This window comes from Papilio xuthus, unplaced genomic scaffold (assembly GCF_000836235.2).
Source record: "Papilio xuthus unplaced genomic scaffold, Pxut_1.1 DF824992.1, whole genome shotgun sequence".
Taxonomy (NCBI): Eukaryota; Metazoa; Arthropoda; class Insecta; order Lepidoptera; family Papilionidae; genus Papilio; species Papilio xuthus.
In genome coordinates this window covers 1,581,520-1,605,766 of record NW_013533657.1, presented here as the reverse complement: position 1 = coordinate 1,605,766, position 24,247 = coordinate 1,581,520, and the positions used below count along the sequence as shown (strand labels likewise).

General features: G+C 34.6%; 4 protein-coding genes across 4 annotated transcripts; 2 read left to right on the top strand and 2 right to left on the bottom strand.

Annotated features, from left to right (window-relative positions):
* The first annotated feature begins 222 nt into the window (after positions 1 to 222).
* Positions 223 to 2,969, top strand: NGR-A34 (neuropeptide receptor A34). The gene is made up of 7 exons (XM_013324227.1): positions 223 to 297; positions 629 to 932; positions 1,205 to 1,383; positions 1,692 to 1,814; positions 1,895 to 2,089; positions 2,305 to 2,478; positions 2,720 to 2,969. Exons 1-7 carry the CDS (start codon positions 223 to 225, stop codon positions 2,927 to 2,929), a joined length of 1,260 nt encoding a protein of 419 aa, XP_013179681.1. The 3' UTR covers positions 2,930 to 2,969.
* Positions 2,970 to 3,118: 149 nt separating this feature from the next.
* Positions 3,119 to 5,361, bottom strand: LOC106126564 (SET and MYND domain containing, arthropod-specific, member 2). The gene is made up of 3 exons (XM_013324283.1): positions 3,994 to 5,361; positions 3,732 to 3,916; positions 3,119 to 3,486 (listed from the first exon to the last, which is right to left on the bottom strand). Exons 1-3 carry the CDS (start codon positions 5,303 to 5,305, stop codon positions 3,346 to 3,348), a joined length of 1,638 nt encoding a protein of 545 aa, XP_013179737.1. The 5' UTR covers positions 5,306 to 5,361; the 3' UTR covers positions 3,119 to 3,345.
* Positions 5,362 to 5,981: 620 nt separating this feature from the next.
* Positions 5,982 to 10,967, top strand: SmydA-5 (SET and MYND domain containing, arthropod-specific, member 5). Its single transcript, XM_013324805.1, has 6 exons — positions 5,982 to 6,232; positions 7,393 to 7,432; positions 7,800 to 7,984; positions 8,469 to 8,594; positions 8,857 to 8,979; positions 9,393 to 10,967. The coding sequence occupies exons 2-6, from the start codon at positions 7,397 to 7,399 to the stop codon at positions 10,489 to 10,491; spliced, it is 1,569 nt and encodes a 522-aa protein (XP_013180259.1). The 5' UTR covers positions 5,982 to 6,232; positions 7,393 to 7,396; the 3' UTR covers positions 10,492 to 10,967.
* Positions 10,968 to 11,057: 90 nt separating this feature from the next.
* Positions 11,058 to 16,877, bottom strand: LOC106126898 (trypsin-1). The gene is made up of 6 exons (XM_013324806.1): positions 16,490 to 16,877; positions 15,436 to 15,613; positions 12,674 to 12,790; positions 12,283 to 12,449; positions 11,728 to 11,879; positions 11,058 to 11,276 (listed from the first exon to the last, which is right to left on the bottom strand). The coding sequence occupies exons 1-6, from the start codon at positions 16,554 to 16,556 to the stop codon at positions 11,073 to 11,075; spliced, it is 885 nt and encodes a 294-aa protein (XP_013180260.1). The 5' UTR covers positions 16,557 to 16,877; the 3' UTR covers positions 11,058 to 11,072.
* Positions 16,878 to 24,247: the final 7,370 nt, after the last annotated feature.

Here is a 24,247-nt window from a genome sequence, read left to right as displayed (position 1 = left end):
AAGCTTTCTGTATAATGGACTACCGTACATTAAGCTTATCTGGAGAGCTTTTACGAAAATATTCATTTTGAACTAAACATTGTACAACGTACAAAATCTTTTACTTTGTGTTCATTCAGTGTGAAAGTACAGATTTAAGGTAGCACAGTTCAAACTAGATTCTTCATACTACAAGTTAGAGTTAAATAAATTCATGTGTATTTCAATGATAGCTTTTTTGTCATGGATAACAATAGTGACTATGATGAAATGTTTTTAAGATATGGTACGAATTGGACAGCTGATTATTTGGACGATGTGAGTATAGTTCTGTTTGATATGCAATAAATTTTAATTACCTTTTCTGGTAGAGTCTTTGAATTTTTCAACTCAAGAAGGTCGTATTCAAAGATGGCCTTTGTTTTCTACAATAAGTCTAAACTTTGGTTGCTCATACTCTACCACGAATTCTTTATAAAGTTCTAGCAATTCCGTACCTTAGGTAATCAAACCTCCCATAACAATAACCAGAGGTGGGTTTCGGGGACCGAAATCTCTATATTTAACATGTCCTTGATAAAACAGAGGTAGCATTATGTTACAAACAAGGATTTTGGTCTCAACAACCCATATTAAGTGCTTCTTTCAGATCGATACATCACAGTATCCATTTCCCAATGTACTATGGCATCGGAAATCAACAAGAGAAGTGACTGTCAAAGCATCTGCAATGGTTGTTGTTGGCATTATGGGTATCTTCCTCAATTCCATAATTCTCATCATCCTCATTAAAAATAGATGGCTCTGGACTGCCAGTAATTATCTCGTGGGAAATCTGGCCTTAGTGGATCTTTTGACCTTGATATTATGCCCTTGGTTCATGCTGGTCAGAGATTTCTATCAGCATTTCGTTTTAAGGAATTTCGGGTGCAAATTCGAAGGATTTCTACAAGGTATAATTATCATAGCTAATGTTTTTTCAGTGTTACAGCGTTTTCTTTTTATGACTAGCTGTTAGAAAAATAAATGTTCTACATTAATGCCAAATTTCATAGAGTTCCATTGAGCTGTTCTGGATATATCTTTATACAAACATCCATGCATCTAAACATTCGCATTTATAATATTAGTCAGATTATTATTTAGATATGGAAGAAGTTGAAATCTTATGGTATCCAACTCATGTTTACTGGAGACAATAAATTTCTTATCATGTTTCCTTCAGCGACTTTTCTCCTAGCTAGTGTGGGAGCAGTGATATTAGTCTCCTACGACAGATTGGCCGCGGCCGCTCTCAACTCTGAAGCGAGAGTTACCAAGTCAGTTGCTCCAAAGCTGATCTTTGCAACTTGGTTTATAGCAATCGCACTGTCACTGCCTTGGAGTGTGAAGAGAGAATTTATGGTAAGTAAAAATAATTGTCACCCCGGGGGCCTTATTTTAGTCCTTCCAACCTTTTTCTTATAGGAAAAGGATGAGAAGTGGAAGTGGATTTTCCGGATGAGGGGACACATGTATATTCACTTTCTGTGCATACCGTCCTCGGTCGATTAAAGGCAACGCATCTGCAATTGCGTTTGTGTGCGACGAGGATCGCTTCGCTATTTTAGCGATTTCAGGTGGCCGCTCACTCTTTTGCCACCTTATGATATGTAAAATAAAAACTTAGCAACATTTCTGCTAAGAATTGTGTTTAAATTAACAATTTTTAGGAACGGCAGTGGCTGGACTACTTGGAGATGTACTGCGCGGAAGATGTCAAAGTTCTAAGTATTTACTGGCATTTCATTACAATTCTTTTAGTCTGGCTTCCATTAGGACTGATGATTGTAACGGTGAGTAAAATTTAAAAGTCCGTTTCACAATTAAACACATCTGCTTAATTCATTCTACTTTTGTGCTATCATCATTTCAGTATGGTACAATAATATGGCGCTTGGAATGGAGTGCTCGGAAACTATCGTCTAACGGAGGAGGTCAGGTGGTTAGCAGAGCCAAGGGTAGGGCAATGAAGATAACAGCCTGTGTGCTGCTCGCAGCCGCGTTCTGCAGAATCCCCTACACGGTACTGGTCTATTGGAGGAATAATTTAACGCTGGAGATTAATGCCGTAAGTATACAAAGATCCAGAATTATTTAAAAAATTAGGTGTAAAGTTCAGCATAATCTGTTGTTTCCCAATTACGCAACGACATCATCCATTTATTTTACATGCTATTAGTTCTTTCACAAGTTTCTCCGTCTAGAATGCTGTTAATATTATCTGAATTATGTAGTAATTGTTTTATGATTTAAATTGGTCTTCATTCCCTTTTTCATACTTAGGTCGAAGGTGCCTACAACATTATGTGGTTTGTTGCAAACTATCTGATATACGTGAACTGCGCTATAAATCCTCTTATCTACGGTTTTACCAACCTTAGATTCCGAAGGGCTATGGACAGGACTGAAGGTGTTGCTTGGTTCAGATTCAGTTCTTGGTGTTGCACGTGTTCTATGGTTAGTATTTCAAAATCTGTAACGAAGCTTTAGCAAATCACAGCTGGAGACCAGCCAGTATCATTGCCATGCACAAATTAAAAAAATTGGGCAAAATTCTGGAATTTGAAAGTAAAGAGAAAAGAAAAAGAAAATCATTCAAATAATTAAAGTTTCGACTTTACGACAAACTCTAATAAGGTCTTTCATCCATTGATTTTTTCTGAAAGGTTTATTATACTCATTATTTATATATTTTCAGTTTAACACAAAGAAAGGACCACCGCCAGACAAGAATATGGCAAAGATTTTCGTGATAGAAACCAGTCCTTGTCCAAATAAGAAGATAACGCGAGTGATCAAGAACATACTTCACATAAATAGAGACGCTGTTGAACTCAGTGTGCCGAAAGTTGAAGAAGTCACAACGAAACCAACTAAAATCACACCAATCAAAGTAGACAACATATAGAAAAATACATTATTTCAGGTTGAAAGGCACTTCAATAAAATACAGAGAACTCTACAAATTTACATTAAAGAGATTATAGGATAGGAAAATATATTTTTTTAAGGGAAAATTGCTTCATGTTATTAAAATGCTTGGATAATTAATAAAGACTTTTATTTATGCATTAGGAATGGTTAATATAATGAAAAATATATTTAATATTTATCTTGAGATACTTAAAGTAGTTTTTAAGTCTGGATAACTTATTTGATAATAAGATATATTTTTATTTGTTTAACGCATAGTCTGTTTTTGCTTTATTTAATCTTCTTAGCTTCTGTAGTCATGTTACCTACTTTCAACTTCCCAATATGTTAAATATGTCTTCTGTTTTTACAAAATAAATTAATACTTAAATTAGTTTTTAATAGACGGTGTCATTCGGGAAAACTGTTAGCTGTATCCAATTGATTTGAGAGTTCTTTGACTTTTGCTTCCAATGTCTCAACCATATGTGGCTCTACTCTCAATATGTTCGTCGCCTCCTGTAGTAAAGCCATACTTTGCATTAGCTGGTCCTGTAAGAAAAGATGTTGTCTATGTTTCGTTAAAATGGTTAATTCATTAATAGTTTGATGACGTCACATGTGTGGTTATAAATATCAACTAGGGCGATGTCTTGAAATACAAATTTTATAATCCTAGACAAGTACATACTAATTTGGCATCAAGTCAATTATTCACGTAAACCGTTTTCGAACGACTCAAGACTTTGGTAAGTGATTGTTATGGAACATCTATGAAAAAAGAAATGACAATTGACCTGTGCTCCAGTTTTTGTTAATTTTTGATCTTCAAATTCTCTCTTCGTCTGCATTGACATAGCTGCTTGAAGCTCCAAAAGAATCGTACCACGAAATCTTGTCCATCCAGGTTCCAACTTATCTGCTAATTCTAGCAGTTCGTGACAGATTTCTATTTTGCGATTCAACAAATCGTTCGGGAGTTCTGAAACATGGGACTAAATGTAAAAGCTCTATAAATCATTTGCGTACGTAAAATTAATTTAGAATTGAATCAAATACCTGGTAATGTGTATCCTTCATAGTTTCCATAAATTTGCGCCAAAGCTAATTTCGCTTGAACTATCAAATGGTTTCTTGGGTGCAAAGTTAATTTGTATTTCTCTATAAACTCCTCTAGTTCCTGTGGTCCACTTTTATTAAGCTTATTTAAATCTTGTTTCAATGCATTATTTCCCCAAAACATTTGTCGGCTTTGAATATAATGGTCACATTTCTCGCATTTCCATGGTGCGGTTTCATCAAATGTATTCGTGGATACAAGCATTGCTCCCGTAGATAAACCGTTATCATTGAATAGTCCATTGCAAAGTGAACAGTATATGTTACCTAAATAAGTACCAAATTCAGTTGGATCTCCACATCTTTCACACTCACAATCAAAACATTTAGTTTGTTTTAAATGTTTTCTTCTATCTAGCGTCCCCCATAAAGATTGAGTGTATGTAGCTGTTATGAGCTCACCTTTAGCTATGGGTACTGTTGCTAAAAGCACTATATTGTAATCTTTACCCACGAAAATATGACGAGTATTAGGTCTGCAATGATGGTTCATCATCGAAGCTGTAACATATATGGCTCTAAATCTCTTACTACCGTCCGGAGATCTGACATCAAAAGAGTTTGTGTCAAAAATGGATGCAACTTGTAGAATCGTCTCGTCCTTGAAAGGCAATCCAATAACGTTCTTAATGAAAGCTACTAGATTAATTTTTAACACATTGTACAAGTGTGTATTAATACGTTTATCTAAATGTGATTCCAGATTCATTATATTGTCAAATTGTTTAGGATTTGATTCCTTCATTAACAAAACTCTAAGTGGTGCAATCACACAATATGCTGCTTCGGCTTTTTCCGGGCTATCATATTTTATACTACTCTTATAGCCTTTACCTGTCATAGCCTTACATTCATTTTTATGAACCTCATCTTTTGCACATTCTAGGCTACACATGGGCCAATTGCATAATGGACATTTGTAGTAATCTAAGTTTTCTTCTATCATACTTGGTTGCAATTTCTTTGCGCAAGATAAACAATGCGCTGTGCTGGCCATTCTGGGGCCGGTCACCGCTGGTTTCTCTTTAAGGATAATTTCTCCCTGCTTGATATCTCTAGTAGCTATCATATGTCTGCCTAAGGCGGAGGTGAATTGAATTTTGAATGGGCAACATTTCGTCTTGTGTCCGTCTTTCCATCCTTGTTTCTGGTGCGACCTGGAGCAGTAATAGACCTGTTTGCAGCCGCCGCATGTCTGGTTCGCTGGCTGTTGGCAGACATCACAAGTTGGTAGTTCCCTTTTAGATTCCATTTTTGTTTTTTTGCATCTGTCACTCGAAGACGCTAGGCACGCCCGATCCGGCCCGGTCCCAACACAATACTCGTCCAAAATAGATACATATAATTATCTCTACGCAACTAAACATTTGGGAGATGTGCCAACAAAATGAAAAACTGCAAACCACGGCTCTTTTGTAATAACAAACTGTAATGTGTTCTCGGACGGATTACCGGTTTCAACATCGTTAGGAGAATTCAAATTGTCTTGAAGAATTTTAAAACGTACAAATTGAAATGCGATAGTGTCGTTTAATCGTTTAAATAAAAAACCTAATGAATTCTTTTACGTCGCAGCTGCTTTCCTTTTAAAATATGATTGTTTCTTGTTGTATATTTAATCGTGTGGCAGTTTCATTAAATTTTGTTAGATATCGTCAGTAACTAATGCCAGAGAATATCGTTATTTTTATTTTACATCATTATAGAGAGGAAACTAAATTAGAATTTTGTTTTAACCGTTAGTATCGGCCCGAGACCAATACTACATTGAATTCCAATAAAAACGGACGCATATTGAAAATCAGTTAAAAAAGGGTCTTGACAGACAGACGGATGGACAACAAGGTGATCCTATAAGGGTTTCGTTTTTTTCCTATGAGGTACGGAACCCTAATAATTACCCTCCTATCATACGGGCAATACTCGAAAGTGACGATCGGTAACCCAGGAAAAAAAAGTTTATTTAATTCAAGAAATATCTAGATCAATAGCTCCAGGCTTAAATCTCTGACATTTTTATGTTACGAATATAACATATGCATGTAATGTGGACAGATTTATACCAATTACGTAAGTCGCTGGACTCAAGCACCCAGTCGTGAAGACTCGGTCGGTTAGTACGCTCATATGTTCAAAGAAAACTTAACAGTGAAAAATCCACGTGTGGAAAAAAATTAAGGTGTGTTTTTGTGAGTGTGTGTGTTTTAAGCGCGTTGTTTTTTCAAAATTAAATAAGGTTGGTAAGTAAAGAGGTTTTTAAGAGAAAATTAATTTGTCGTGTTACAAGCTATGGTTAAAAGTTTAAAATATTCATATTACATAATTATTCGACATTTAAATTAATAATTCCCAGGATTGTTGTATTCTTTTAAAATTTGTTCATGAAATTACGTATTTATTTTATAAATAATACACGTATGTAAAACTAACCCAACCCAAGATATTTAAGATAAAACTTTAACTCGAAGAAATCAATCCAAAACGTTACTAATAACATAGAAGGAACATTATAACATTAATAGTAATCATAGGATTAACCTGTAAAGTATCGAATCGAATTAAAGACACGGTTATAAGATTATTTGCGTATGGTACGAGAATAGAACGCCGTATCCCACTAACCGATTTCAAAGAAAATGTGATTTGCAACACATACAATTTACATAACTAACTCATAAATATATATGTATACACATATGTATTATATGATTAGGGAGGATTTTCATATAAAGTAATGGAATTTTTTTTTTTATTTGCGAGAATATATTGAACTAACTGTATTGAAATTTGTGACTAAGTTATTAAAATCAATCGTCAAATTATAAAAGTTAGTATGTATGTTAAAACAACTGTAAACCAAATAATACAGTTGGGTACTGTTTAGTTAAACACGTATTTTAACCCTTTCAACGCCGGTGATATTATGGAAATCAATATGATTACAAAGTACATGTATCAGTACAACTGCTCCCAGTATGAGCTTTTTGTTATTTATTTTTTAAGATATAATTTTTATCTCTTATATCAGCGGTAAAAGGAACATATATGTTTAAGGTAATATGTTTTTGAAGCACTGATTTCTAGAGGGTTAAAGCCTAAGTGCTTTAATGAAACTCTTGGAAATGAAGTAGGTAGCGATCTATTTTATTTCTCTATAAATTAGTGTATAAATATAAATCAACAAAATTAAATATTTGTTTACATGAATTACTTATATGACAAGTCGATTACGCGTAACATTGCTGTACTCTACTCTAACATTGATAAGATTTATTACTAGCGTTGGTAATAAAGCTAATGTAAATACTATATTGAAAATGTTATTAAAATTCATTTCAGAATCATGGGGCAAAATGACAATTCTACAACACCGTACAAGGTAATTTTTGTAACAATGCCATCTAGCGGAATTTTGTTACATCAAATTAAATTTCTGGATTACCAGTCTGGAGCTTGGAAGAGTGCTTTTTATCTGTAACTTGTGAACAGGTGGCGTTAAAATAGTAAAATCATTAATCTAGAATCATACAAGTTAACTTCTTTTATAATACTAGATGTCGCCCGCGAGTCCGTCCATGCGGAATTAAAAGAAAATTAGTAGCCTACGTGTTCTTCCAGACTACGTTCATGATCTATGCTAAATTTACTTTGTAAAAAACATTTATCCATACATCCAAATATTCGCATTTATGATATTAATAAAAAAATAATCCGATATTAAATGTTAAAACTTTTTGCCATTCCAGGTAGCGAGTTCAGATGAACTAGGACGATATATGGTCGCGACCAGAGACCTGCAGCCCGGGGATCTGGTCTTGACCGAAAGGCCGCTGGTCTTCGCACCAAAAGCAATGCTTGATCCGGAAGCGCAGATGCCTTGCGTTGGCTGTTATAAGCCTGTATTCACAGACATTGGAGAAAGATGTGCTAAGTAACGTATTTTTATGAACTGTACTAAACACGCTCGTCTACACTACACCTCGCTCTCTTTGGCCGTTGGCTCGCTGCGGAAGACGCGAGAGAATAATTCACACTGAACTATCCTATCCTATTTTTTTTTGTCCTTAAGACGATAATAACAACTTAACTCCGTAAATCGGGATTGTACTTAGAATTTTATGCTGTACACGTTCATAGAAATAAAAGTACCGAGTTTTATACTTTTATTTCTAGAAAATTGAGCTCGTTCTGTGTTCTGATTATATTGAGAGTGATTAGTAAAGAAAATTTACTTTAATTCCCACGAACTAAAGATCTCTAAATGATTGTTAAAGATCCACGTAGGTCTGTCAAACTAATATTGTTTTAGTAAAAAGTAATTGTACGGGAGTACGGCTTTGTGCATATTTGTAAGGTTCCAGCGTATGTCTTAGAATGTAACTAACAATATAATATATTTGTTTAATCATTTCCAGATGCGGCTGGCCAGTGTGCAGCGGTAACTGTCCAGGTTTAGTTGACCCCCGACATCACGGGGTTGAGTGTGCCGTTCTAAGTACTCGCCCCGATTGTGTACTTGATAATATGGCTGATTACTACAGGTAAAGGTCACATGAATTGCATTTAAAATAAAGTAAAATGTAGTAGAGTATACTTACTATCACCCGCGACGCCGTCCGCGCTGTTTTAAGGAATTCATTAGTAGCCTATGTGTTCTTCCAAACTATGTTCTACATATATGCCGAATTTCAGCGATATCTGTTGAGTCGTTCTGGAGATAACTTCACACAAACATCTATCCATTAATGTATCATTGTTAACGTTTGCATTTATAATATTAGTAAGATATTTGTTATTTTTCAGGCACGATGCTTTACTACCATTGAGATGTATACTTCTACTAAATACTGAGCCTGAGAAGTGGAAAAGCGTATTGGATATGCAATCGCATATGGAGTGCAGGGGTCCTGGTACTGAAGCTTACGAGTAAGTTACATTCATAATTTTTTTTTTACATTTTGTGTGCTCTAGTCGAAAATTGACTACAGAATCCTAACAGAAAGGTAAATGTAGACAAAATAAATCATACTAGTATAACAAATGCGAATGTTCACATGGATAGAAGGACGGATGTTTGTTTGAAGGTATCTGCCGAATGGCTGAATGGATCCGGCTAAACTGCTACTAATAAGGTTTTTTTTTATTTCCGCTCGGATGGAGTCGCGGGCGACAGCTAGTCTAGGTATAATTTCATATTTGTTTCTTGGTGATTGTGATGTAAATCGGCTAGCAGGTTGCCATAATTAAGGTCGTAATTGTCTTAATATTAGTACCATTTAATATAGTCTATTAACATGGTTACCTAAAAGTTGGTCATAACATCATTTTATTCTTTTCAGAGAAGCCAATGAATTCATCGTTGAATATCTACTTGAGAATTTTATTAATAAATTAGATAAAAATATCAAAGATAAGTATTTAACAGATATTTCTAAAAAACTAATTCATAGAATCTGTGGCATTATTGATACGAATGCGTTAGAAATACGTTTACCCGAAGGCGCAGAACTTCAAGCTTTATACGCTAATACTTGCATCTTAGAGCACAGTTGTATTCCGAACACGAAACATACATTTAACCAATCAAGCGCAGACAAAAATGATTCATATAAAATAACTGTTAAAGTCGTTATTCCTATAATGAAAGATGAACATATCACAACGATGTATAGCCACGCGTTATGGGGAACAGAAGCTAGGAGACAACATTTGAAGGATACCAAATATTTCTCTTGCAAATGTCCAAGATGTAGCGACCCGACTGAATTAGGTACATATTTAAGTGCTATGAAATGTTTTGGTGATGGAAATAAATCTTGTAATGGGGTGCATTTACCGCAAAATCCTTTAGACGATGATACTGAATGGGCTTGTAGTGAATGTCCTGTCAAAGTGAATAATTCACAAATAAATATGCTGATATCTCAAATGGGTGAAGAAGTAGACGGTGTACTGATGATGGGTGGATCAGTTCCGATGTTGGAGAACCTCCTTTGTAGATTATCAACATTCTTACATCCGAATCATTATCATTTGTATTCTTTGAAACATTCTTTAGTTCAGCTCTATGGGAGACAACCAAGTTATATGTCAGAGGAAATTTTAGATAAGAAGATTAAAATGTGCAAAGATCTTATTCAAATTACGACTACTTTAGACCCAGGGAACGCTAGATTGAGTTTATATAGTTCGGTGTTGCAACATGAATTGCACTCCGCTCTAATCCTAAAAGCAAAAAAGGTCAAAAGTGATGGTAGCTTTAAAACTGCTGAAGAAATTAAATCATTACTTCTTGAAGCTAAAGTTTGTATTGAACGCGCTTTAGAAGTATTAAAAGATGATATGGAAGAAACATCAGGAAGAAAACTATATGACGTAATAGAAGAAAGTAAGAAGGACTTCGAAAAATATTGCAAAGAAAAAGGCATATCTTTGTAAAATAGTTTATTAGGCAATGTTATAAATTACAACTAATTTACTTAGACTTATTAACATCAAAAATGTTTGGAAAGACATGCAAAAATTCATATAAGTGAAATCAGTCAAGATAAAAACATATAACATATGTAACGTTATCATCATTTCATCGTTATCAGCTCACTAGACGTCCCCACCAGTGCGGGTTGACTTCACACATATCTTTGAATTTTTTCGCAGATATATGCAGGTTGCATCACGATGTTTTCCTTCACCATAAGAACGTCGGATAAATGTACATATAAAAATCGAAAAGCACATTGGTACTTGGCAGGATTTGAAACCAGGAGCTGCAGATTACCGACGCCGACGTTTCATCATCATTTACTTAATTTTAATTATTTGTTTTGAATTTATTAAATAGGACATGTTTAAACTCAAATAATTTATCTCCAATTTTATCAACCCGAACATAATTTACTACACTTACATTTTTTTACTATCACAGTTAAATCTTTGTCGTTATACTAAACCTATGTAACAATAAAAATAACAGTAAACTTAACCAAACTAAATAAATTCAATAATATTTCATCCCTTATTCATCCTCTTCTAGAGAATAAACTGAAGATAGATCTTGAATTATCATTGTTAACATTGTCTACAATCCAATCCGTATATCTGGAGACTCTGGTATAAATACCAGGCATCTTAGCTCGAGCACATCCACTTCCTGTTGATACCACTCCTACAACCATGGAATGACCTTTGTTACCTCGCACCATAAGGGGACCGCCACTGTCAGCCTGTAAACCAATTAGTTTTCTATAATTCAAATGTAACATCGATTCCAAAACAACAATGACCCCAAATTCTTAGCCGTACAGTAACAAAATTTTGCTTAAAAACTATAATAATTTTTACCCTATCCTTGCCTTCTTCCGTCTATTGTTTCTTTTTACTTATCTTACTAATATTATCTATGCGAATATTTAGATGGATGGATGGATGTTTCAAGGTATCTTGAGAACGGCTATATGGATCTCGCTGAAATTTGGCATAGATGTAGAACATAGTCTGGAAGAACACATAAGCTACTTATATAAGTTTTTTTTCAATTCCGCGATACGGAAGTCGTAGGCGACAGCTATTACGTTACGATTTGTAATGATAGGATGTTTAGTAGATACGAATATTCTTGATGACACCGGTCTATTTTACTAGTTATTTTAATAGCGGTAGTAAATCTTATATTACCCAGCAGGAATCCCTTCCTCCTTGTTCATGTCCCGCACACATTTGAGTCGATATGATCTTAATCTTACTGCCCTGTGATTCATACCAATTGTTACATTCATCGTTGGTTACCACGAATACATCAGTCTTCTGCAGAACATTAGGTCTTGATCCTGGAAATGTAAATGTTCAACTACAACAAGTATCAATTTCAATAGCTCTACTTTTAAGAAAGTTATCAAACATAGAATAAATAGTAGTTTTACGTAATTCGGACAATGTAACATCCTGTAAAAATTCATTATAATGTAATTAACTACATCACCTGTAACATCCTGTATACTATCAACTATCATTGTTGAGTATTGAAATATATTTTGCTCTACAATTTAAGGAGAAATATATAAAGTGATTCCATAATTAAAAATCGATTTTATAACTCCTTTAAATGTATAATTGAAGCTGTTTGCCAAATCGATTTAATTCAAATTAATATGAAAATTTCTTAAAACAATTAGTAAAAATATCAAAACAAAAGCTAACTAATGGAGTTTGCACACTTAAGTTTATTCATACCTATACCCCTATCTTCATTAGTAAATCCCCATCCTGCTACCACAGCTGGTGTACCACTGAAGTCGGAAGACGAAGCTTGCGGCAGACACGCCGGTCTGAGATCGCTGTTCCAAATCAATTGTCTGGCCGTTTTCAGTAGAGCTACGTCGTTGGATTTTCTATTACATCTGTAACATGCAATAATTCACATAATTACACAAATATTTGTATGTGGATATTGGTTACTGCTTTACGTCGCCTCTCACTGTACGTACGAAACGTCCAAACGATTCTTGCCCTGATTGTCAAGGTCAGATGTTTTTTTTAAACAATAAATGGTGTTTATAACCACTTTGTCTCCCTGTCCGCATACTCATTTCGAGTTTTTAACTTATATTTCTACAATACTTACCTGTATTCAGGGTGTGGAATAATTCTTGATAGCGGCTGATTAACATCGTTGTACGAGATGTCGGTGTATCCCGCGACGACTGTCAGTTGTTTCGACTTGTAAAACTCATCGAATACACTGAAAAGAACAGAAATTTTACACTTCACACGTAGAAAACTATCACCTTATCTTCTAAACATTTTTCCGAAAGCACATTATATAAAACAAGCTGTCCCCCGCGACTCCGGCCGAGCTGAATTAAAAAACTTAATTAGTAGCCTATGTGTTCTTCCAGATTATGCTCTACATCTGTGCATATAAACATCCATCCGCCTATCCATCAACATTTATTATATTAGTAAGAAGATTTTAATTAACAATTATAGGCTCACAAATTGCGTTTTTCTGATAAATCTTCAAAATACTTGTATGGTCGGTATAAACCTGAGTATTCCAAACTGTAAGCCGTATAGTATAGGACTACAAGACAATTATTAATATCTTAGGCGGATTACAGCAATAGGATTCTGTTCATATTATATGCAACACAATTAGTTTGCTGAACATTATGATTAACCAGGGCCGGCGTTAGGGTGCGTTTGGGCGACCGTCTAGTGCGCTTGACAGAAAGAGGGCGCCACAAGTCTGCGAATCTGACACTACAATGTTGACGTAACCTAACCTCCAAAGGAATGGTAAAAAAAGAAGGCGCCCTAGAATCTCGCATAGGGCTCCCTAATTAGGAAGCGAGGAGATCTAAAACCCTTATTGACTACTATTGTGCCCGGCATTGCTCAAGTTTATTTAATCCTTTAGAAAGTAATCATCATTCTCCTTCATTTGCGAGAATTAGACATAAGTCTGTACCTAAAACTGACAGGTTATTAATCTTGAATAAGTTTCATGTCAAATTAATATTTTTTATGTTCTTTTAGTTTGATATTCTTTTTTGTAAACTGTCTATCTCAAGCCTTTTGTTCAAGTAAATTAAAATTCACGAACGCAACCAAAAATTCTTTAAATGATCTTACCGAGACAGATTCTATATTAATAGTCTAGTAAAAAACGATACGAATTGTTTTGTGGAAGATTTATAGCGTTTTATAAAAACGGTTACAATACCTAAACTAAAGAACTTAAGAAATAATAAATATGTTCAGTAAGACAATGCTTTGAACTTGCTACTGTTTATAAAATTTTCTTTTGTTTTTGAATGGTTTTGGTTCGAAACTTAATATAACATTTTGTAATAATAATTCGTTTAAAAATTATTCAATACTATCTGTCGAGAGACTTAGTCCGACCGGATTAAAAAAAAAACTTAATAAGTTGTCTATGTATTCTTTCAGAGTATGTTCTACATCTATGTCAAATTTCATAGAGATCCGTTGACCCGTTTTGGAGATATCTCCAAACAAACATCCATCTAAACATTCGCATTTATAATATTAGTAACATAAAAAACTAAGAGTTAATTTTCCTTATAGCTGAGTATATAAAATGCAAATTAATCCGGTTGTTTGTTTTGTTAAAAAATTATATCTTCATTGATTATTATGTTAATAAGGCAATAATGATGAGTAACGTGCTCATGGCTTTTATATCAGTGGGTCAGTGGTGCTAAGGTCAAATATTGTGGGCGCAGACCTCAATGGACGCCAAGGACAATGTCGTATTTCGTATTCGATTTTCAATTGATACGTATTTATTTGGATAACCTTAACCTTCCGATGTAACCTTTTTATAATTCATCATCATCGTCAGCTCACTATGCGTCCCCACCGAGGGACGGAGCCTACCCTAAGTTAAGGGTGATTAGGCCATAGTCAACCACGCTGCAAGTGCGGGTTGGTTGACTTCACACATATCTTTGAATTTCTTCGGAGATATATGTGCAGGTTGCATCACGATGTTTTCCTTCACCGTAAGAACATCGGATAAATGTACATATGAAAATCGAAAAACACATTGGTACATGGCGGGATTCGAACTCAGCACCTGCTGATTGCAAGTCAAGTGCTTGACCCCTGAGCCACCGACGCTCAGTTGTTTTTATAATTACAGCTTTTGTTTTTAAGAAATGATTTTTTGTATTCCGTTACCGAAATGGATAATGAATAATATGAATTTATATTCGACGATTTAAAAATCTTGCTTTGTAGGACATTGATTTATTTGTACTGCCTTTAGATGAATATTGACTTTGTATTTAAAATTTTTGTATGGATTGTGGTTACTAGTGTAGAAATTGGATAGTCGTAAATTTATCACCATAAACCCACCAAACGTTCGGAATTACACCCAATAACCTACACAAAAACGTAGTCCCATCTCTTTCGGTCTCTTTGAAAAACAATCTTTTTCTAAATAATATTTAAATTAAACTAAAATAAACCCATTGTGAAAGTGTCTTAATTTTTTGGTGATAAATGTAACATTCAATGTTACATCTACCGTTGATTTCTGAGACCAAAATATGTTCATAAAATCTTTAACGTAACAGAGATAACAATATGTTTTATACGGATTTTGGTCTCAGAAACCCACAACTAGTGAAGCAATATTTAAAACTAGTTGTCGCCCGCGACTCCGTCCGCGCGGAATTGACAAAAAATTGTTGGTCGCAGCGTAATGTTATATAGCCTAAAGCCTCCCTTCATAAATGGACTATCCAACAAAAAAAGAATTTTTCAAATCGGACCTGTAGTTACTGAGATTAGCGCGTTTGTACAAACAAACAGACAAACTCTTCCGCTTTATAATATTAGTATAGATAATGTTACCTGCAAATACAGTGTCCGGCAGTCAACAGCCACCTGTCGTTAATGACCGTCGCTCCGCACTGGTGTGTACCCTGCCTCCACACGCTGGCCGCCCAGGGGATCTCTCCAGGCAGGCTCTCCGTGCCCCCCACGATGCGTCCCCGACGAGCACTTTGGACCCCACATTCTATATCAGCAACTAGACAATATGATGAACAATTATTAGTATTGCATTTCTATCTTACTTCTCACTAAAATATCAATCCGCATGTTGGTATGGATGGATGTTTGTTTGAAGGTATCTCCTGAACGGATTTTTAATAAAATTTGGCACACATGTAGAATGTAGTCTGAAAGAACATACGGACGGGCTACCTTTTATGTTTTATTATTAATTCCGCGCGGACGAATTCGCGGGCTACTGCTGGTTGTCTTAATAAAACTAATTATCACTCGCAACTCCGTCCAGTAGTATTAAAAATAGCTTAATTGTTTTCCAGACGATGTTTTACATCTATACTAGATTTCAGCGAGATTCATGTAACGGCTACATGGCTAGAGATACTTTTTAATAAACATCATTTCATACATTCGAATTAATAATATTAGAAAGATAACATGACAACATATTTTATGTAAGATTTGAACAAACTTGGTGAAAAGATCGCAGTTTTTTAACTTTTGAACCCTGACCACTCCGTTATTTAGTAATTCAATAATTTGCACACAAAAAATGCTTCGTTTAATGATCACTGTCGCTTCCAACTTCGTCTTTTTCCACTTGTTTAACAATGAAAAGAAATTATAAGCACTATATATATATATATATATAATTTTATGCACAATAAATATGCATATTTTAAATATATTTGAAGTATTAATAGAAATCATCGTCAATATTAATTGTTATATTTTCTTTTATTCCTATATAATAATATTAATTGTGTATCCAATTTTAAATCCGTTATAAAACAAAAAATCTCGTACATAATACTTTGTAAACTACGTTCGTTAAAAGTTCGAAACCATTACCATTTTGTAACAATGAAAATTGAAAAATATTTTGTGTACTTACGATTAACGTAACAAAGTCCAAACTTCGCACACAAAAATAATAAAAGGGTCACAATTAGACGACACATTTTCTCGACAATCACTTAATATCTGATAATGACACTCGAATGTATTGTATTTATATTATCTTTTTTAACTGGGTCTAGGATAAACAAAATATATCGATAATATACAACACTAAAGTGGGTTGCAACCACTCGTGTCAAAGTGCGCGCTCAACTACATCGCTTACGTTTTTCATAAGGATATTTAAGGTAACTATGATTTGTACCGAAATGACCCTCCTTCGTTCATTTGAAGGCCTGACCCCTATATGTCTTGATAGTGATGAGCCAGAGTGAGAAACGCTATTCTTATCGATAAACTACAAAATAACAAATGTCAGTTTTAAATGCCCAGATTTATTTTTTATATATAACATTTAATAAAATGCTATTTTATATCTAATTACCATATTATTAAAAAATGCAATTATTTGAAGAATGGTGGAATAATATTGAATGAATCAGTAATTAAATTAGAGTAGTAATCCTTTTTTCTTGTGTTGAAAATTAAAAATTACAAAATTTTATTTTTCTATTTTCTCTTATTATACAACAATAAAAATGTTGCTTAAAATTAAAAAAGTACGTATATCTTAAATTATTACAATTTATATTTAAAATATAGAATTTAAGTAATTAAGAAATAAAAACTTATATTTTAATTGAGAGTTAGCTGTAACAAAACTATCGATAGTCGATAGCTCGTAGTAACATCACTAATTATATTTTTCATTGTCAGGTTCGCCGCGCAGCCTCGGTCGATAAGCGGCGATAGGAGTTGCGGAACTGGATATCATTTACACATAAATGCACGACTATTATCGAAATATTTCTATGCAATGTCAACCATGAGTTACTACCTGCTGTTTGTAGGGTGACCATATTTTTTGTAAAGGTCACAATTGAAATTTCTCGACAGTGCTTTCGTTACAAATTACTACAATGGCTACATTTATTTGTCACGGTTTTGGAGCTGTACCCAACTTGACAAATACGTATTAATTGCATTACTACATTTTAACATCCATTTTTTAAGAAATCATTTCTTTTTCTCACAGAATGCCGGACAGACTCATCGTCTAACACTTCTTCACTATTTCCAAAGCTAGAGCTGCTTTTGCTTTTGAGTCTATAAAATTGGCAAACTTTGTTTACCTTAGACTGAATTGTGTATTAATTAGCTCTAAACGAAATCCAGTCATTGATCCTGCTTCAACATCTACATCAATAAATCACTATTTTAGTATCTAAGTTATCCCGAAAAAATATTCTAAAATCATGGTATCCCTACATCATTAAGCTAAACACCTCATGTGATTTAGTCGGCCAAGTGCATAGCTAAGTGGAGCGAGCCTTTGTCCCACATTGAAGATTTTTTAAAAACAAAATATTGGCACATAATAAGGTCTACCAGTTTTATTTCCAAGGTAATGAGAAGTTTTTTATAACAATTTTTAAATTTTGACACATACATATACGGAAGTATGAATATTTCAAAGTGCTAAATGCAAATTTTTAATGTGTTTTCGTTGGTTGTTAATTAATTTATTTCGTACGGTTAATGTTAAATGAATATTTCGACATTATTATGACCTTGTAATAGCGCTAAGATTATTTAACTAATACTTCGTAATTTCCTATTTAAATAGTAGGAAGAAGTAGTCGGTGGCTCAGTGGTCTAACGCTTGACTTGCAATCTGCAGGTCCTGGGTTCGAATCCCGCCATGTACCAATGTGTTTTTCGATTTCCGATTTACATATGTACATTTATCCGACGTTCTTACGGTGAAGGAAAACATCGTGATGCAACCTGCAAATATCTGAGAAGAAATTCAAAGATATGTGTGAAGTCAACCAACTTGCAGTGGGTCAGCGTGGTTGACTATGGCCTAGTCACCCCTAACTTAGAGTAGGCATCGAGCCCCTCGGTGGGGACGTATAGTGAGCTGATGATGATGATGATGAAGAAGTAGAAGTATATTGGAATAAGAAATACTTTCCAATAACTTAATAATACAATAATTGGGGCTCTAATAAACTTTAAATGGGCCGTTGTAAATATACTAAAATATAAAATTGATTTGTTAAAGTTCTTTCTAAGTAAGAGCTTACTAGATGTTATTAATTAGTAGCGGTCGGCAGCGACTCCGTCCGCGCGAAATTAAAAACAAAAATAATTAGTAGCCTAAATACTCTTCCAGACTGTTCTATGTCAAATTCAACGAAGATCCGTTCAGCCGTTCTGGTGATACCTTCAAACAAACATTCATTCATCCATCCAAACTTTCGCAAATCAATATCTTTAGAAAATCAACAAGTCGTAAAATATTTGCCTAACCGTTGATTTCTAAACCCAAAAATTCTATTAAACATATTGTCATCTCTGTCATTATTATTAAACAAAACAGAGACAACTATATTTTGAACGGGGATTTCAGTCGCAGAAACGCACAATAAATGAAATACATTTTGGTCAAGTGACATGTGCGAATTACTTTACCTTCGTTACTTCAGAAAGTGTTGCAATGACAGAAATGGGTCAAAGGTATATTTATGTCAGGGTTGACAGGTGACATGTTTTTTTTTAATATTAAACAGAAGCAACAAACATGAAACGATTGGGTTTTCTTTTACAATTTTTTTCGCTTTGACAATATTTAAGGAAACAGGCGATGAAAGAACAGTTTCCTGCTGTTCATTGTTTCGATTAATTTGTACATTGTAACAGAGTCTACAAAGATCTAAGGTACGGTATTAACAGTGATAGAGCCCGCTTTAACATCTTCGCACGAATTAGCCCGGCTCGCCCGGTGACATACCACGACCACACAGAAGACAGGCGTGGAGTGGAAACAATTCCGTGTTTCGTCTGATGAGTGTGCGTCCCGGAGGCCTAATTTAGTCTTCTTTCCCTTCCCACCTACTTATAAGGAAAGGATGGGAAGTGGAAGTAGACTTTCCGGATGAGAGGACGCATGGAATGGGAAAATATTTTCTCTCTGTGCATCCTCTCCTCCGTCGATTAAAGGTAGGCAACGCATATACAATTGCGTATGTCTATGGACAACGGTCACTTCGCTATTTCAGCGATTTCAGGTGGCCGCTTGCTCGTTTGCCACCTTATGATGTAAAAAAAAATCAACCCTTATTTCAACCCAGTTTCATGGATCTTGCTGAAATTTGGCTTAGATGTAGACCTTATTCAAGAGAACATATAAGTTATTGATTGAGTTTTTTTAATTCTTTGCCGACGGAGTCGCGGGTGATAGCTAGTTACCAATAATTTAAGGATAATATACTAAAATCAATTTTATATTTAAAACAAATAACAGGTCTCGACAGACAGACGGATGGACAACAAAGTGATTCTATAAGGGTTCCGTTTTTTTTCCTTTCTAGGTACGGAACCCTAAAAATAGGAAATTGTTATTGTTCATAGTCATAATCCTTCATACTTTATCTGACACACCTTTTTTAGAAAAATTCGTCGATACAGCGACCTTCCGATAAGCGAAAACAAATACGGAAATGGTAGAGCGGAAAAGTTTACACCGTTTATGGTGGCGATAACTCCTAAACAGAGGTCAGGTGAAGGTCGAAGTCTGCTTAGCAGTCTGCGACGACCCGCACACAATTAACTATACAAAAATGCTCATCCCACGCATTGTAGTTGGCATTGTTACACACCTATATAGAAAATTAGCCCGTATTGTAAGTGGAATAAAAGCTAGAATAGGAAGTATCGAGGTTTATTTTGATTGTAATTATTGCATAATTTATTTCTAAATATAAAATTGTATAGGAAGTCATTTTTATCCCCTATTTGGATGGAAGATTGAATATATTATGATAGAGAAGTTCTTGAACTTTGCCGACTAGGATTTATAAGGTAAAATAATTTATTAAAATTTCATGACTGAATGTTACAAGGCAGTAAATGCAATTTTTATATGATACTAGCTGTCGCCCGCGACTCCGTCCGCGCGGGATTAAAAATAGATGTTGGCCGATTCACAGTATGCTTACAAAATTTCATGAAAATCGGTCAAGCCGTTTCGGAGGAGTATGGTAACGAAAATTGTGACACGTGAATTTTATATATAAGATAAAAAGGTTCTACTGATCTTGTGTTTAAGATGCATAAACTTTGTAGACAAATATAACTGACCAGAAACCCGAGAAGAGACAGAAATAGAAAAGAAGAAAGTTCCCTACCTTTCCTCTTTCAGTAGCTACTTGCGAAGAGCATTTAAAACACGAAATGTCATGGAAATATCAATCTGTAGTTAGATTCTCACAGGCGTTTACTATTAAAGGTTTAGGCTAAGCGCCATCTGCGGTCGGCAACCTCAAGCGAGTTAAAGCTCTAAATGCATCTTTTAGGCAAATAGTGAAAATCTAGTCACAAAAAAATCTCATAGGTGTTTTAGGTAAAAGACACAATCTCTACTGGTCGTTTGCTATTTAATCTTATGAAAATTTGCATTTTGATTAATAAGATATTTGTATTTACAAATTATATAACATTAATTCAAAAACGGCGATCGCCAAGGCGTTCCGCAATGTGCATACAAAGAAGCGAATGTGTTACATTGTCACGGCTAAGGACGGACAATTGGGACAATGTCACATGTGCATCGTGATATGGACGTAAACGCATCATTCAACATTAGTGGGCCGAGCTGTAAGGAATGCTCAAAACGGAGGAGCTCCACGTAATTATATTAAAGCTATACTTAAGGTAAAATTTTTATTAATCGATAACTCAATCATTATACTTGCCTGGAATCCCCGCAAGCTGTCTAACGACTAATGAAAATGATCAGCTCAAAGCAAACGTTGTGCGGAATTTAGTTGACAAGTATACGCGGTATGAAAAAGTAAGTATTATCCGCCCAACGCATGCGGACCCTAACGACCAATGACAATTGTTGTAGCGTGCGAGCGCTTTGGCATGCGTGAACAAGGAATCTCCCGCACCACACATGCGGCCACGACCTAAATATTAAGTAATGCACTGCGCCCTTAAGATAGAGAAAATTACTTACCCGATAAATACTATTTTTTTTCACTCCAGCTTCTATAGGTTGTAAATCTCCGTGTCATGTCTTAAGGTCTTATTAATGTAATTCATAACTAGAACAAATTTTAAAATCGATTTGACGACTACAGATAATAAGTGTTAAATATTAAAAGACGAAACAAAATCTTAAAGTTAATATTAATTGACATTTATAAAACTTCTAACATCGTATTCATTGCCTTCGACCTCGTGAAGGTAAGGCCCTTGTACTAACGTGCAATCGTATGTGACTAGAATGAACATCTGTCAACAATGCGGCGCTATGCAACTATTTAATTTAAACAATTTATATATTACTAGCTGTCGCCCGCGACTCCGTCAGCTCGGAATAAAAAGTTAATAAGTAGCCTATTTGTTCTTCCAGATTATGTTCTACATCTAGGCGAAATTTCTGCGAGAAACGTACTAGAAATATCAAACAACCATCCATCAGAACATTCGTATTTATAAGAGTAATAAAATTAGAATGATGATGACGGTTGTTAATTGATCGATAAGGTGAGTTAAAAAGCTGTTTGATTAAAAAATTAAAACCTACATAAACAGAATATTGTGAATTATTGATGCGATTCCTCAGATCATAAGACAAAAAGCGTGTAACTTCAAAATGCACAAGCGAACAATCGAATAAATATCGTAAAATGTATCGCTCGAATTTAACTTTATCACAGATCTTGATAGCTTTGTTTGTAATTTTTATTATCATCGTCTGAACAACGTAAAACGAATGGCCAGCTATGAAAAAAAGCAAACTGCAAACTTTTTCGATGTTACATACATACGGAATACATAATGCCTTCAACCTGTTGATTTTGGACGATCGCTTTTTGCGAACGACGACAACAAAATCCTATTTGAAATTTTAAATTCGATTCATGTTTATGTCAGTTTCGAGATTCGACTGTTACCTAAACCGGATGGGGATTCATCAATGTTGTGATAAAACAAAATCTATATTTAAATGCTTGCTAGCTTAATAATATCTTATTACTTAACAATAAGTATGATTTTCGTTAATCTTACTGTTTCTTGACCGCACAATTTAAATTTGTAAACTTAATTCTGATTCGATGAACCGATGTCAAATGTGCTCGTTCTTCAGAAACTACTGAACTAAAAAAAAATGTTTTATTGACAGGTGAATCTATTGTATTTACATTAAGAGCAGATAGCGGATAGTGCCGCTATTTTTGGGGATAAGTTACTTATATATCCTTTAACTTAAATCAGATTTCTGAGATTGATAATGTGTCCAGGGACTTATCGATTTAATTTATTTTTGATGTACGGAAAACAATGGCTTGCTTTATATCATGATGTCTTCAATGTAGCTCTTTATTCAATAAAAATTTTTTGTCTTTCATTTCCTGAACAAAGGTTTGTGCTTTGGTATTTTGAATTTTTTTTTTTTAATATTTAACGTACAAGCTCCATTCCTTCCTTCGTTTCATTGCTTTCGTTACAGGAAAGTTTCAAAATCTCAAAAGCCGGCAACGCATTTGCGGTTCCTCTCAGGTATTGCTGATGTCCATGGGCGTCGATGAACACCTCTGTTCCCGCTGCTCGTTTACCTCTTCTCTTATAAAAAAAAGTTTAATTTTGACTAAAATGGTGCCAAAGTTACATAAATGAAAACTTCTAACCCCTTGCAAATGTTTGGATAGTTAGATGGATGTTTGTTAGAAGGTCTCTGCAGAACGGCTGCATGGATCTCGCTGAAATTGGGCATAGATGTAGAACATAGTCATGAGAACACGTGGGCTACTTTAAGTTATTTTAATCCGTCCAGGACGACACCTAGTAAGCAATATTTAACACTTTGAACTGTTAAAGTTTAGATACTTGCCGTTGGGCCGGTGGACCTACGGATCGATAGGTTGCTATATTTTTTAATATAAACCATCCCTAATTCAGTTTCCTGTCTATTTGTCCTTGTCTCAAGTGACATTAACATGAACAGAGAATTGAATAGGTAATAATGGTGCCGACTTATTACCATGCATCGTAGATACATCTTTACATAACAAATATGTTTATAGGAATTGTAAAACGAACTGATTCAAATTTATAAATGCCATTGATGTCATAGCTGTAAGTGGATCTGAATAACGTATTTAGGATTTTTTTTTGGCAACTGTCGATTGATTTTATTTTAAATTGTTAATATTCAGTGTTTGTTTCTATGGATGAAGTATAACCATACATCCTGTATATTACTTCTAAACTATGCAGATGAATCGAATCGAAGTTATCTGTTAAAAGGCTAATTTTTGTCTTGTTTCCCTTCCCACTCTATTCTTATAGAGATGAGATGGGAAGGAAAGTGCATGGGACATATAGGAAGGGGAAATATCCTCTCTATGTCGGTTAAAGATACTCAACACATCTGCAAAGGCAAATGTCTAAAGGAAGCGACCGCTTCGATATTTCGGCAAATTCAGGTGGCGGCTAGCTCGCTTTTTATATTTTGAGACAAGTTTGTCAGTTAGTTTGATGATGTAGATAATGTTTGGATATATATATTTATAATTAAAGTTTATTAAGTTTTTGGGTAATTATTACGTTGAATTTGAAGGTGGGTCTGAAGCTATATAGGTAGACAGTCTAACTACTAAAAATAATAAGTTGCGAT

Coding starts and splice junctions, on each gene's coding strand:
- NGR-A34 (XM_013324227.1), top strand. CDS start 223: ATGGATAACAATAGTGACTATGATGAAATGTTTTTAAGATATGGTACG. Junction 298..628: donor CAGCTGATTATTTGGACGAT/GTGAGTATAGTT, acceptor TGCTTCTTTCAG/ATCGATACATCACAGTATCC. Junction 2,479..2,719: donor GGTGTTGCACGTGTTCTATG/GTTAGTATTTCA, acceptor ATATATTTTCAG/TTTAACACAAAGAAAGGACC.
- LOC106126564 (XM_013324283.1), bottom strand. CDS start 5,305: ATGGAATCTAAAAGGGAACTACCAACTTGTGATGTCTGCCAACAGCCA. Junction 3,917..3,993: donor TGAAGGATACACATTACCAG/GTATTTGATTCA, acceptor CCCATGTTTCAG/AACTCCCGAACGATTTGTTG. Junction 3,487..3,731: donor TAACAAAAACTGGAGCACAG/GTCAATTGTCAT, acceptor CTTTTCTTACAG/GACCAGCTAATGCAAAGTAT.
- SmydA-5 (XM_013324805.1), top strand. CDS start 7,397: ATGGGGCAAAATGACAATTCTACAACACCGTACAAG. Junction 7,985..8,468: donor ATTGGAGAAAGATGTGCTAA/GTAACGTATTTT, acceptor AATCATTTCCAG/ATGCGGCTGGCCAGTGTGCA. Junction 8,980..9,392: donor CCTGGTACTGAAGCTTACGA/GTAAGTTACATT, acceptor TATTCTTTTCAG/AGAAGCCAATGAATTCATCG.
- LOC106126898 (XM_013324806.1), bottom strand. CDS start 16,556: ATGTGTCGTCTAATTGTGACCCTTTTATTATTTTTGTGTGCGAAGTTT. Junction 12,791..15,435: donor GCCGGACACTGTATTTGCAG/GTAACATTATCT, acceptor TGTTCTTTTCAG/TGTATTCGATGAGTTTTACA. Junction 11,880..12,282: donor TAATGAAGATAGGGGTATAG/GTATGAATAAAC, acceptor TTACATTTCCAG/GATCAAGACCTAATGTTCTG.